Source organism: Tiliqua scincoides, chromosome 2 (assembly GCF_035046505.1).
Source record: "Tiliqua scincoides isolate rTilSci1 chromosome 2, rTilSci1.hap2, whole genome shotgun sequence".
Lineage (NCBI taxonomy): Eukaryota > Metazoa > Chordata > Lepidosauria > Squamata > Scincidae > Tiliqua > Tiliqua scincoides.
The window spans coordinates 270,332,647-270,347,451 of NC_089822.1; the positions used below are offsets into that span (position 1 = coordinate 270,332,647).

Sequence of the window (14,805 nt, forward strand, 5' to 3'; positions counted from 1 at the left end):
AGGTAATTGGACAAAATGTTTTGTTCCATCAATGATGAATATTTTCAAGGGTTACAGTTCCTCAGCAAATAATCTCTTAATGTTAAGATTTCACCCCATTGTAAAAACTATTGTGGTGCAATTAATATTTTGCATTCTCTTAATTCTACTTATATGTTAGAGAGAGAGAGAGAGAGAGAGAGAGAGAGAAGAGGAAGGAGCTGTGCAAGTATTTGCAGGACCAATTTGTGTCCTTGAAGGAAAAACCCAGGTTCTCTCCAGCTCCCAGGGAATCAAAAGAGTTGTGAATAAGAAAAGAAACAAAAGCAAAAGTTGAAGAAAAAAATCAGATTTGGCTGACTGTAGTGTGTAAAGTTCATGATGTGTTCCAGTTTTCCTCTGCCTTTATGGTAAGAAATTGCACTCAATAAGAGGTAGCTCTGGACAACCTGTTTACTTTCTCTGTGGAGAATGTTTTAAAACACCTAACCTTTTGTGCTCAACAAGAATGTAAGCAAAGTCAGCACAGTGTCTTTCTGCTACTGTATTTGTACTGTATTTGTATTTCTGTACTGTTATTACCTCTTCTCTAATTCGTATAGCAAGCAAACCAACCAACAAGCAAGCCATGTACAGAGTTGTGTAACAACACCAGCCCTTTAAGGTTGAACAGTCCAAGAAAGAGAGAGAGAGAAAAAATGGAATTAAGAGCCACATGGCCTGACCAAAGGAAAAGTACCAGACATAGCCAAGCTACTGGCATATCTCTCTCAAAACAATTGATTGTATTTTCTAAAATCTAAAGAGGACTCCTAGAGTAATATACTATGAGACAAAGCTTGACCTGTTACCTTCTCAAGAAGAACCATACATGTACAGAGTGCCTTCATGGTGTTTTGCAATCAATTTTACTCCTACATCTTTAGGTAGAGTTAGAACCTTTAGAACAGTTAGAGAAGGTGGGAACAGCATGGTCTTGAGGGATAGTGGGAGGGACCAAATCACGCAATTTTATTTCGAGGAGGTTAGATAAGAATACAGGAAGCCCCCTTCGCCCCCTGAAAAATGTATTATTGTTGTTTATTGTCTGTTGTAAATCAATGTCTGCGTGCAGGTTTAAAGCTAGCAAATTGCCTGTATTCCAATATTGCACTCCCTGAACTGCGATTCTTACAATGTTTTAAGTTTCCTATGTTTAGTAAATTGTTACATCTTATCTTTGTTCAAGATCAAAGCAGCTAAAAGAGTCTGAAGTATATGCAGTATCTGAACATTTAATATCAACAGGAGTGTCACAAAGGAGGGTGAGAAAACAAGGAAAGGACCTGAACATCTAAGATCAAGTTAACTGAAAAGTTTTGGTAACAAGTATTAAAAATAACTTTAAACTTTATTTATTCCAAGTTCTAATGGCTATGCTGGTAGTGTTTAACTGTTTGAATGTAGGGGCACAATCTAAGAAACACAACTAAATAAGCCTCTGTCACTAATCTGTATTATGTTCCAACAAAATGTCCAGCATTGTGTCTGTGACCACATGAGAAACAGCCCCCCTGGATCAGGCCATAAGCCCATCTAGTCCAGCTTCCTGTATCTCACAGTGGCTCCACCAAATGCCCCAGGGAGCACACCTAATAACATAAGACCTGCACCCTGGTGCCCTCCCTTGCATCTGACATAGCCAATTTCTAAAATCAGGAGGTTTCACGTACACATCATGGCTTGTAACCTGCAATGGATTTTTCCTATATTATTATTATTATGATCAGACGGAAAGCTCTTCAACCTCTCCAGACTGAGAGCAAAATCCAAAGTCCAGCTGAAATGTCTGCGTGACTTCCTCTTTGCCGACGATGCAGCTGTCACTACCCACTCTGCCAAAGATCTCCAGCAGCTCATGGATCGTTTTAGCAAGGCCTGCCAAGATTTTGGACTGACAATCAGCCTGAAGAAAACACAGGTCATGGTTCAGGATGTGGCCTCACCTCCCTGCATTACAATCTCTGAACATGAACTGGAGGTTGTCCATGACTTTGTGTACCTTGGCTCAACGATCTCCGACACACATTCTCTCGATACCGAGCTAAACAAGCGCATCGGTAAAGCAGCTACCACGTTTTCCAGACTCACAAAGAGAGTCTGGTCCAACAAGAAGCTGACGGAACATACCAAGATCCAGGTCTACAGAGCTTGCGTCCTGAGTACACTTCTGTACTGCAGCGAGTCATGGACTCTTCGCTCACAACAGGAGAGGAAACTGAGCGCTTTCCACATGCGCTGCCTCCGACGCATCCTCGGCATCACCTGGCAGGACAAAGTTCCAAACAACACAGTCCTGGAACGTGCTGGAATCCCTAGCATGTATTCACTGCTGAAACAGAGACGCCTGCGTTGGCTTGGTCATGTCGTGAGAATGGATGATGGCCGGATCCCAAAGGATCTCCTCTATGGAGAACTCGTGCAAGGAAAGCGCCCTACAGGTAGACCACAGCTGCGATACAAGGACATCTGCAAGAGGGATCTGAAGGCCTTAGGGATGGACCTCAACAAGTGGGAAACCCTGGCCTCTGAGCGGCCCGCTTGGAGGCAGGCTGTGCAGCATGGCCTTTCCCAGTTTGAAGAGACACTTTGCCAACAGTCTGAGGCTAAGAGGCAAAGAAGGAAGGCCCATAGCCAGGGAGACAGACCAGGGACAGACTGCACTTGCTCCCGGTGTGGAAGGGATTGTCACTCCCGGATTGGCCTTTTCAGCCACACTAGACGCTGTGCCAGAACCACCTTTCAGAGCGCGATACCATAGTCTTTCGAGACTGAAGGTTGCCAATACTACTATACTACTATGTTATTAAACTTTATTTATATGCCGCCCTTCTCCCCAAAGGGACCCATATAGAGACATGTCCAATCCCCTTTTAAAGGCATCCAGACCAGATGCCGCCATCACGTCCTGTGGCAAGGTGTTCCACAGACCAACCACATGCTGAGTAAAGAAATATTTTCTTTTGTCTGTCCTAACTCTTCCAACACTCAATTTTAGTAGATGTCCCCTGGTTCTGGTGTTATGTGAGAGTGTAAAGAGCATCTCTCTGTCACTTTGTCCTCCCCATGCATTATTTTGTAGATCTCAATCATGTTCCCAATGAGGTGTCTCTTTTCTGGGCCGAAGGAGCCCAGGCACTGTGGCCTTTCCACATGGGGGAGGTGCCCCAGCCCAGCAAAAATCTTAGTTGCTCTCTTTTGTACCTTTTCCATTTCCAATATATCCTTTTGAGATGTCTCAATTGTGTTCCAACACACAGAAGGTGTACCCTGAAATGCACCGTTCAAGAAGAAAATAATTTGCATGAAGATCATGTAAATAGAGTTAAAATACTATTTACCACTTTGACTCCTTGAGTATGTGTTTTGCTTTGTTAAGTTTTCTTTTCTGCTTTATACTCAGAAATCATGAATGCTTCAGCATAATCATCTGCAGTGAGCTCCAAAGCAGGGTCAGTGTGGCTAACTCCAACAAACACATCCACTGGACAAGCTCATGCAAGTCCAGCACTACATGGATCTAACTTCCAACCAACGCTGGTTCAGACCTGAAGACAGAACTTAAGAACAGCCCCACTGGATCAGGCCATAGGCCCACCTAGTCCAGCTTCCTGTATCTCATGGTGGCCCACCAAATGCCCCAGAAGTTGCCCCTTCCAATTGCAAAACAATACCCTGAACAGATCCAGTGCTTCTTCAGGAAGCTTTGCTAAGCTCAAGTGATCCCACTGCTGAACCCTGGCAGAGTCTGGAACTGCATTCTCCAAAACATGTTTTCTTCAGCTCACACCTGCGCATGGAGACACACAGGGAGTCCAGGTGTTGCACTGATGACTGCCCTCACAGTTATTACCCAAATAATGGTGTTCTATTCTCCAAAGGTCAAGGAATTCTTTTTTCTTAAAGATCACCTTTAACTTCATCAACACAGACTGTGTCTGAAGAAGCAGCTGCAGAAATAGCTTCTGGTCCACGGAGAGCTCGGAATGGGAATTCAGCCAGGCAGGGCCTCTGCTGTGAAACTTATTATCATCCCCTTCAGATGCAAGCCATTGAAGGGACCTGCAGCCTCCGCGTGGACTGCAGCCTCCGCCTGGCAAGAAGGTCTTGGCTTCCAATCAGTGGCTGGTGTTGGAGAGCAGATGCTGGGAGATGACTGCAGCAGGGGTGCCCAGACTGCTGCTGCTCCTTGTCCCTGTGGCCTGCGGGGGCCTAAAGGCAAGATGCCCCCAGTTTGTGATCAGGGAGCAGAAGGAGCTGCTCAATTATTACAGGCCAGGAGACTACCTCCTCGGTGGGGCCCTTTCCACAAACCGTGTCTACTTTCAGCCACGGCCCTTGACTGAGCCTCCCTCAACCAGCATTTCCTGGTAAGTCTAGAGGGGCTGGTGATGAGGGCTTAGTGGCTGCTACAGCCCCTTCTGATGTCATGGCTTCCAGCCACCCCAAATGGGGGGGGGCCTTTTCCTGCTGTGTCCTTGTCTTGGGTAAATTGGTAATCTTTCTGCATATGGGGGAAAATCTGGGAATGCATCCACACACTAAGGCACCATTTGGAGTGCAGTCTGTAACTTCACAGTTGTAGTCCCCACACTTGGGGGGAGTCATCCCCTTCCGTCCCCCCCCGCTCACTGGTGGTGGTTTGAAACTGCCTAGATCTTGGCTCCTTTTAGCAGGCCCACATCCCCACCACCTTCACCCTGCAGCCCTGGGCAGTGGGTCAGGCAGTTGCAGTTCTCTGCAGTCCTGAACCCTCCTCTGCCCTCCCCTAAGAGGCTGCTTAGGGAAACCACATCACCAACTGACTCCCAATTTCTCCCCCATCCCCCCAACCTCACAAGTTATTAGCCTGGCCAGGCAGAATGATCAATGTTGACTTAATTAATTCCCCTGCAGTCCTCAAGGTGTCACTTCAAACCATGAGCAGTCACCGAGCCCTGCAGGGCTTCTCTGGTGGATGCAAATCCTCTGGCCATTGCTGCTGGGAGGGAGATGTGCTGCATGAATCTTCCCCCCCAAAGGTGATGGCAAAAATCCCCCCACCCAGCCCCTAACAGAGAGAGTGCCTGCTTTGCATGCCAGGTTCAATCCCTGGCAGTCCAGCCTTTGAAAGATCCCCACCTGACACCCTGAGGAGCTGCTGCCAGTAGGCAGGCAATGCTGAGTTCAGGGGCCAAGTGACTAACTCATGCCAGGCAGCCTTAGATGCTCACCTGTGCAGAGGATGGGGTTGGGGAGGGGCCCTGCCCTGGCTTCCTTTTAGAGTGAATAAGCTTGGTCACCTCACAGCATGGATGTCCAGCCTGACATGCCCAAACCCTCATATGGGAATCCCCTCATGTTTCGGAACTAGACCAGGGGTAGCCACAGTTCTGACCCCCAGCAAAATCCAGACCTTTGCATCCACAACCCAGCACAGTCCTTTTGTTTCAGGAAAGGAATCACACGGTACTGGCTCATCCTGTCCTTCCTGTTTGCCACTCAGAAGATCAACCGGGACCCCAGGCTCTTGCCCAATGTCACTCTGGGCTACAACATCTACGACACCTATTCTGATGCCCGAGTGACTTCTGATGCCCTTGTAGACCTGCTCTCCACTGGACAGACACATGTTCCAAACTATAGCTGTGGAAGGCAGAAACAGCTGCTGGCAGTTCTTGAAGGGGCTGAAGCTGACCTCTCCAGCCATATTTCAGCCATGTTGACTGCCTACAAAATTCCCCAGGTGAGAGTGGGTGGAGGGCACAGGCTGCGTCTCGTCCCACGTGGCTGCCTCCCATCCAAAAATGAGGTGGGGCATGCAGTGTGTGAATAGACAGAACAGAGAAACACTGCCTAGTTCCGTGGACGTGTCCTTGCAGTGGGTGGGGGCTTCCTTGCATCAAAATGAAAAAGGGTTTTGCTCACTGTTAACAAGCTCAGGCCACCAAATATGTGACCTGAAGATAAATCCAAACATCCATCTCTCCTTTCCCTTCCCAGGTCAGTTATGCTTTCACGGCTCGTGGTCTGAATGATAGAACTCGGTCCCTCTTTTTCTATCGGATATTCCCCAAAGAGCCCCAGTACGTGGGGGTGGTCGGGCTGCTCCTGCACTTCCAGTGGTCCTGGGTTGCTCTGGTTGCTCCAGACACTGACAATGGAGAGCGGTTCATCAGGACCTTGAGGCCCCTGTTAACTCAGAGTGGCATTTGTGTTGCTTACTCCAAGAGCATTTCGGGGATAACTACAGGTAATGTGGAGATTGATTACAAATCATTCCTCAAGGAGAGACAAGTCAACGTGTTCCTTTACCATGCAGAGACCAATTCCTTTATAGAAGGAATATTAATTATACAACGGGTAGTTGAAATCTTAATAAAACCCATAGTGGGGAAAATCTGGATCACAACAGCCTTTTGGGACATCAGCTTGGTCCTGAGGCGGAATCATAAGTCTTTCCAGCACATTCAGAGTCTTTTTTCCTTCTCCATCCAGTCAATGAAAAGGATAAATTACAATGATTTGGCAATGCTTTTCTTCACCTGGCAGCGGTTAGTGGAGGGGGGATTTCACTGTGTGTTTCCGAAGCCTGTTCTGTCCGTGAAAGGCTGGACAAGGTGCAGAGAAAGACCGCAGCCCCTGCCTTGGGATGTGATTGAAGGAGCCCTGGCCCAGGACAGCTATGCCATCCACAGCGCTGTCCAGGCTGTGGCGCAAGCCTTACACGCCGCGTCTTCGTCTCGACTCCGGCAGAGGGTGGTGGAGGCTGGAGGCAGCCTGGAGGTTCCGAGGGTGCAGCCATGGCAGGTACTCCTCTCCCCACCCAGACAGTCAGGGCTACTGATGGGCCTTGGAACAAGGTCAGAAGGAAGTGAAATGGCGTGCATCTTTCAGGGAACTCCAGTAGTGAACCTCCCTGTACAGGTCCTTCTCTCTGCCCCCTCCAAGTGGCTCCAGGTGACACAGACTATCCAGCAGCAGCCCCCGGGCAGGGCCTAGGAAAGGGGATAAAGGGGGTAATTTGTACCCGGGGCCAGGTTAAAAAGGGAGCCAAAGAAGGGGGCCCAGAAATTTCCTGGGATCTAACATTTTCCAATCTCAGCCAGACTCACTGCCCACATAGGATGCTGGGGGCATTGCCGTGGGCACGTGGCTGGAACTGTTGCCACAAGCCATACACACCAGGCCCAGGAACATTCCTGAACAGTGTCACATCTGCGAGGAAGCTGGCCTGCTACAGTGGATACATTTATCATGAAGTAGTGTAGAGGAGCTCAGGGACACGGCTGTGGGACTGCAGACGTCTGTTCTGGTGCAAACAGGATGCTTTTTATTCCGGGGTGAGTCTGAACGCTCGTCTCCTGCAATGGTTTTCTGTATTGGAAAGATTTGAGAGAGACTTAGGAGTGGATTTGGTTTTCCGTATTACTGTATCTAGTGGCCAATGCCGGGTAGGCAGGTAGACCTGAGTCAGGCCGGCTTCATACAGATTTCACACCTGGAGCAGAACATTCACATGCCCCTGTGAAGGAAAAATGGGGGGGGGTGCTGGCCTGGGCAAAGCTGTGCTTTGTGGAGAGCTAATAGTTTACTGCCCCTGTTTTCCGCTACCCTCTGTTTACTAGGGAAACTGGTAGATGAGTCCATGCCACGATCAAAGCCAGACAGAAAGAGAACACCTTGAAAAAGACCGCTTCATAAGAACATAAGAAGAGCCCTGCTGGATCAGGCCAAAGGCCCATCTAGTCCAGCTTCCTGAATCTCACAGTGGCCCACCAAATGCCCCAGGGAGCACACAAGATGACAGGCACAACCTGCGTCCTGTTGCCCTCCCCTGCATCTGGATGGCAGCCTGCCTCTAAAACCAGGAGCTTGCGCACACCTACTATGACTTGTGATCCGTAATGAGCTTCTCCTCCAGAGATTGGTTCAGTCCCCTCTTAAAGGCATCCATCACATCAGATGCCATCACTACTTCTTGTGGCAAAGAGTTCCACAGACTAATTACACACTGGGTAAAGAAATATTTTCTTTGTCTGTCCTAACTCTCCCAACACTCAACCCTGGATGCTTGCTGGTGCAGGTAAGGTCACACAGGGGCTGAGAGGGGGGTGAGAAGAGGGTGGAACAAGTAGATGGCAGAACAGGAAGCACTTTCTAGACCAAATTTCACTTCACCTGTCAAGGCAGTATTGCACCAGTGATATTGCTAACACAGGTCCGAGTTGACCCATGGTGACAGTGGGGGCTTACCCTGAAGGAGGGGGAAAATGTTCCCTTCCGCCAAGGAGGCCTCAGCATGCCCAAACTCCCTCCCCTCACGGGATTCAGCAAATGCCACGTTGGGGCTGCTCTGTTACCACATGGGGAGTTGTGGTGATCGAGTTGCCTGTGTCTCTCCTGGACTGACTCAGGATTAAAGGCAGAGGCGCACCTGGAGGGGGCAAGTGGGGTAGATCTGCCTCTGGGCAGCAGAATAGAAAACGGGGTTTAGACAAACCAACCAATCAGCCGATTTCATTGGCATCGTCCCTGACTCATAGGAGATTCAGTCTCTGTGAAGCACCCAACACGGTTCCCTGATCTCTGATGTTTCTCTTTTGTGTCAGCTCCATCCTTTCCTGAGGAACTTTGGGGTCTACAACACTTCCCTGGAGGGTGTGTATCTGGATGGGGACGGGGATCTGGCAGCCGACTTTGACATTGTGAACTGGGTGATTTTTCCCAACACGTCTGTTGTCAGAGTGACAATTGGGAGCCTGGCAAGACGACACAGCCCACCAGGCCTCCACGTCACCATAGACCAGGGCGCCATTGTGTGGCCTGAATGGTTCAACCAGGTGGGGAAATCCATGATTTCTAACATTTAATAAAATATTAGATGCATCATCTCAAGATTCAAAGCTGAGAGTCCTTTTCCTGCCCACATATTTTGCAAGACAAAACTCCTGACAGCAGGAGTAGAGCAAAGGCAGGAGCAGTGTGTGATGGGCAGGCAACAAATGTGGGTTCTGGTGGCACCAAACAGGGCTAAACATGGCTGGGGCAGCCACACCTAAACCCCAATGCAAAACAAGGTGGGGGGTCCTAAGGTTGCAGTCAGTGACTTAAACTGGCAGCTGGAGAAGCTGATCTGCAGCAAGTGGAAGAGCCTCCTCTGTTGACAGGGCAGAAGGTTTTTAGCAAAGTCTTAGATCCATATCAGTCCTGTTGCAGTTTGCGTTGTGGAGTGAAACTGCCTGGGTGGCCTTGGAGGACAACCCACAGCAGAATCTGGGTGGGCAAGTGTGTTCTGCAGTGCAATTTGGCACCATCAGCTATGACGCTTTACAGGACCACCTGGCCACTCTGGGGTTGGGGGGAGTGTGTGGTGCTGGTTCCAGACTTGCTGGAGAGTAGTCTGCATGTGGCCACACCGGGGCTCTGTCCTTTGACCTCCTGAGTCCCACAGGATCCTACCTTGTCAGGAGCCCATGCTGCTGAATGTCTTTGTGGAACTTCTGGGAGAGCCGGGATTTGGAGTGCAGCATCACCATGAGGATCAGGGAGGGGTCTTTTCCCAGTTCTGCCCCCAAGCTCTGCCCTCAAGAACCGTCTTGGGTGCCTGCTAACCTCAGACTCAAGGTCCTGTTGGGTCCCCCCAACTGTGTGTCTCAATGCTACAGACAAACTGCTCCCCCACCACACAGATTCTCCTTGATGCGCCTTGTCTTCCTGCTTAGACCCTGCCTCAGTCGAGGTGCACCAGCAGCTGCCACCCAGGATACAGCAAGCTGATTCAGGAAGGAAGGCCGCTGTGCTGCTACGCGTGTGCTCGGTGCGCGGAAGGGACCGTCTCCTCCCAGGAAGGTGGGGGGCTCCAGAGCGATGGGCTGTTCGTGGGGAGTGGGGCAAAAGTTGACTCAGACCCATTCTGTGGAGGTGTCCAGACAGTCCTTAAGTCAGAGCCTTTCTTGCTTTGTCTGCCTTTAATAGCCATCATTTATTTCTCAAAATGGGTAGCGAGAAATTACTCTGGACAGTAAACTCTTGTCAGCAGGTGGGGGGGGAGAAGTGGGGGCAGGACTGGACACAGCCAGCTGCAGGCTCTCCCTGTGGTTCAAACTGCATTACTGCCTGTTTGCAAAACCTTCCTAAATAAGTGACACGGCAGTAGGAGGTTGGTTGGGTTCTCTTTGGCCAGTACGTCAACCTGCCTCGGCCTGTCCGTCCATCCCCAGTGCTTTGTGCTCCAGACCAGGGCCAGCCCGGACCCCCAGCCTCTGAGGCAGCCTGCCTAGTGCTGCCCTCCCACCTAATGCCCCACCCTCTGTGTGGTCCCCAGCAGCCCCACTTGCCCCTGCCTTTTCCAGGCCCTGCAGCGGGAGGAGAGGAGAGTGGGGAGCTTCAGTGCCTTCTCTGTTGTTCGCTCCTCTGCATTCCTCTTCCATTTCCTTCCTGCTTCTCAATCCCGGGAGTGGAAGGAGGGGGAGGCAGTGTCTAGAGTGACTGCCTCGGTTGACATGCACATACCAGCCCTGATCCGAGTCCTGAGGATCGCTTTCAGGTACTGGTGACAATTGAACCTGCCTGTCTCACTCCAGTCCTGTCTCCTTCCATGGAATGTTGCCCTCCCTTCTTTCCACTGCACGTTGTCAGAAGCCAAGGACTCCCCCAGCCTGGATCAGTTGAGGTCTCTTGCAGAAGTGCTCACCTACAACAGTGTTCATGGAATGAAGTCAGACACGAGGCTCAGTCCTGGGCCCAGCAGAATGTGTGTTCCACTGGTGACTGCTGGTGTGCTGAGTAGCGCATGGCCAGAGCACCTGTGGGAAGGATGGAGCCTTCCTGTGTGTGTTGCTGACACCTGCTGGAGCAGGTCAGCCAGTGGGAGGGGGAGCGGGCTAAGGGTAGGGAGGAATGGGGCCGGAGGACAGAGCAAAGAGAGGGCAGACTTATCGTACACCCCCCCCCCCGCTCAAGCTAGATACATTGGGGGTGTTTCTGACATGACTGTACCTGTGGGGAGGGGGAGTTGATTGGGCTGACAGACTATTATGGGATGTAAGGCAGATTAAATGATATTGTAGACACTGTTGTTGTTTTTCATTTCAGATGCAGATCATTGCGACAAGTGTCCAGAAGACCAGCATCCAAACAAGGCCCAGACTCAGTGTGACCCCAAAGTCATAACTTTCCTGTCCTACGAAGACTATCTGGGGGCCCTTCTGGCGTCTTCTGCCCTGGTCTTCTCCCTAACCACGGGTTTAGTGTTAGGAGCTTTCATCAAACACCGGGAGACTCCAGTAGTCAAGGCCAACAACCGGGACCTCTCCTACGTCCTCCTCGCCTCCCTCCTGTTTTCCTTTTTGTCCTCCTTTCTGTTCATCGGCCGGCCAAGGAGGGTGACCTGCCTCCTCCGCCAAACGGCCTTCAGCATCATCTTCTCCCTGGCCCTCTCCTCTGTCTTGGCCAAAACTGTTATCGTGGTGGTGGCCTTCATGTCCACCAAACCAGGAAGCAGGATGCAGAGGTGGCTGGGGAAGGGCTTGGCCAACGCCATCATCCTCTTGTGCTCCGCTGTCCAGCTCAGCCTCTGCACCGCCTGGCTGGGAATCTCTCCACCCTTCCCAGACTCCGACAGGCACTCCCAGCCCGGCCAAATCGTCCTGCAGTGCAACGTGGGGTCCATCACCCTGTTCTACGGCGCTTTGGGCTACCTGGGTTTCCTGGCCGCCGTCTGCTTCACAGGGGCCTTCTTGGCCAGGCGGCTGCCTGGGGCCTTCAATGAGGCCAAGCTGCTCACCTTCAGCATGCTGGTCTTCTGCAGCGTCTGGGTGGCCTTTGTGCCCGCCTACCTGAGCACGAAGGGGAAGCACACGGTGGCCGTGCAGGTCTTCTCCATCCTGGCCTCCAGCGCCGGGCTGCTGGGCTGCCTCTTTTTCCCCAAATGCTACATTATTTTTCTGAGGCCAGATCTGAATAGAAAGAAGCAGCTAATGATGAAAAGTGATGATAGTGTCTGACTCACTGTTGGGCAAACCGCCAGGCCAGGCAGAGGAAAGAAAGACCCGTTGAGCTGGACTCTGCGTTTTACATGGATCAGAGTCAAATTCAACAGGATCGGTTTGCAGTTTGGGGATTCACCTTGATCCACAGCTTCTCTTGGAGGTCCACGTGGCCTCATGGCAGCCTCAGGTAGCCTCAGTTTAGCTCACTTGTTAGCTTCAGCCTTTCGTGGAGATTTCTGAGCTAACCACAAATAATCTGCCATAAAAAGAGTTTTATTTGGCTTTGGTTATTTAAGAGGGAGGTGGATGGGTAATAACTGTGGCTCCATCTGCTGACACTATACTACCTGTATCAGCTACCTACTACGCTTTTAAAGTGATTATAAGTTACAGTTTGGAATAAAAACAGGTAACTCTGCTTTCTACACTTCTGCCTTCGTAAAACACCAAAATCTGTGAAAACATACAAGCCTTTTATTCACCTCCAGCTGTGGTTATTCTCATGTGAGGGCCCAATCCTGTCCAACTTTCCAGCACCGGTGCAGTCGCAATGCAGCCCCGAGGGAAGGGAACAGACGTTCCCTTATCTTGAGGAAGCCTCTGTGACTGCCTCCCCACCACAGAATGCAACACACACCCCATTGGCATGGCTGCACCGGAACCAGAATATTGGATAGGATTGGTCTATTAGTCACCTCCCAATGGTCTACTGTAACACAGCTACTGACTGTCAGTGGGTCTAATACTCAATGGGCAGTGGGTCTCATACTTTATTTTTTGGGGTCATGGCATGAGAAAGGATGAAGACCAGGCTGGCCTAGAAAGACCAGCCCGGTGCTCAGGACCCAATGCTGGCTCCTGTGATGTGGCTAAGAACATAAGAACATAAGAGCTGTGCTGGATCAGTCCAAAGGCCCATGTAGTCCAGCTTCCTGTATCTCACAATGCCCCAGTGAGCACACTAGACAACAGACACAACCTTTGTGCTGGTGCCCTCCCCTGCATCTGGCAATCAGGGACAACATGCCTCTAAAACCAAGAGCTTCCACATACTGCTGAAAGCCCAGACCTTAACTTACTTCGACATACCTACTATGACTTGTAACCCTTGGCAGTGGGCATGGTGATCTCCCATCATCCCGCCCCCACTGGCTTTTTGGCTATAACTTTTGATAGAATAGAGACATTTCAATGAAGTTTGTTTCATTGCATTCTGCATGGAATTGTGCATCGAATGGTAAAGAATACCATGTACTCTTTATGTTGTTTGTTGGCAAACTTCAGCCTCAAAAGACTCTGGTATCGCGCTCTGAATGGTGGTTCTGGCACAGCGCCTAGTGTGGCTGGTACGGTGCGGGTATATTTTCTGCAGCAAGCAGCTGTCTGGCTGCACTCTCCACCTATCTCTCAAGGTCAGAGCACTGGCACTCCCGGGAACAAAGATGACACACGACAGAAGTCCTCCACCTAATGTCTCTTTACTATGTACAATATATACAGCAACAGTCCAGATAGCACACAATTCATGGATCACACTGACGTAGCCTTCGGCACAAACTCCACTCTGCATCTCCCACACCCCAGCTTGCCCTGGCTGGAGTATATACTCGCCATGGCCAATCAGAGTGAACCAGAAGGTGCTTAGTCACTCTGATGGCACATGGGGTGACATACCTGGTGACAGTCACCTGGTATGCATCACCAGATGTTGCATCATTTCCTCGGCTCTCCACCTCCTCCTTCACAGGCTTATCTCTGTGCTGCGAGAGACCTTCAGCAATTAATTCTGGCAGGAGTACTGCACTTTCCTCCCCAGTTCTGTTCCACCCTTCTTTTTCATTGAACACTGCTGAGCGCGATAGGGTCAGCTTGTGGTTTTTATCACAGAACCGGTATGATTTTGCCCCTGGTTCGTACCCTAGAAACGTCAGTTTCATAGACTTATCTTGGCATTTTCGTCTAAACTTTTTCGGCACGTTAACCCAGGCGGACACCCCAAAGATATGCATGTGTTTCAAGGATGGGGGTCATCCGTACAAAGCCTCGTACGGCGTTTTGCTCAAGGCAGACATCCACAGATGATTTATAATGTAATTGGCCGTCAACATCGCCTCTGCCCAATATCGCCTTCCCAGGCCTGAGTCAGCCAGCAGAGCATGCATTTTAGTTTGGAGTAAATCATTCCTTTTTTCAACCAAACCGTTCTCAGCTGGCATGCCTCTGTTAATTAACCTTTGATGTATACCTTGTTCTCTCAGCCAATTTTTCAACTCAGTACATGTGAACTCCGTCCCTCGGTCTGTTTGTATTTGACTGACCTTATGCACATACTTGCGCTCCACAAATCTCACCCACTCACAGATGCGTTGGCAGGTCTGAGATTTTGCCTGTAGCAGACAACAGAAACTGAATCTGCTGTAATGGTCGATCAAGACCAGAACATATTTTGTGCCCCCATATGATTCCTCAAAAGGGCCAATTAAATCTGCGAAGACCAGTTCAAATGGTCGGGAAGTTTGCCTGTCACTCTTTCGGTTCACTGGGCATGCCTTTGACTTTACTCTTTTACAGGTTGCACAGTCAAGGTAATTTGGACAGTCCTCCAACGTTACCCCACAGGTACTTTGCACTGTTTTCTCCAACACATTGTACGAAGGGTGGCCAAGCTTCCTGTGCCAGAGACGGGCACATCTAGCATGGGCCCCTTCGCTCTTGAACAATTTGGTAGTGTTTACAGAGGTGGCTCCTTCTAAAACATACAGCCCACCCCTTTCAGTGCCCTGTGCATACACCCTGTTACCTCTTTGGAGTGTGC

At 50.1% G+C, this 14,805-nt stretch overlaps 1 protein-coding gene across 1 annotated transcript; it reads left to right on the forward strand.

Moving 5' to 3' along the window:
* The first annotated feature begins 4,170 nt into the window (after nt 1–4,170).
* Nucleotides 4,171–13,461, forward strand: LOC136639194 (vomeronasal type-2 receptor 26-like). Its single transcript, XM_066613199.1, has 9 exons — nt 4,171–4,388; nt 5,452–5,743; nt 6,001–6,250; nt 6,608–6,807; nt 8,610–8,840; nt 9,723–9,849; nt 11,095–11,318; nt 11,568–11,816; nt 13,363–13,461. Exons 1-9 carry the CDS (start codon nt 4,171–4,173, stop codon nt 13,459–13,461), a joined length of 1,890 nt encoding a protein of 629 aa, XP_066469296.1.
* The last annotated feature ends 1,344 nt before the right edge of the window (nt 13,462–14,805 follow it).

Excerpts from the sequence above, each read along its gene's own strand:
- LOC136639194 (XM_066613199.1), top strand. The coding sequence starts at position 4,171 with ATGACTGCAGCAGGGGTGCCCAGACTGCTGCTGCTCCTTGTCCCTGTG. Across the intron at positions 9,850-11,094 it reads GACCGTCTCCTCCCAGGAAG|ATGCAGATCATTGCGACAAG; the intron begins GTGGGGGGCTCC and ends TTTTCATTTCAG. Across the intron at positions 11,319-11,567 it reads ACAACCGGGACCTCTCCTAC|CTCAGCCTCTGCACCGCCTG; the intron begins GTCCTCCTCGCC and ends TCCGCTGTCCAG.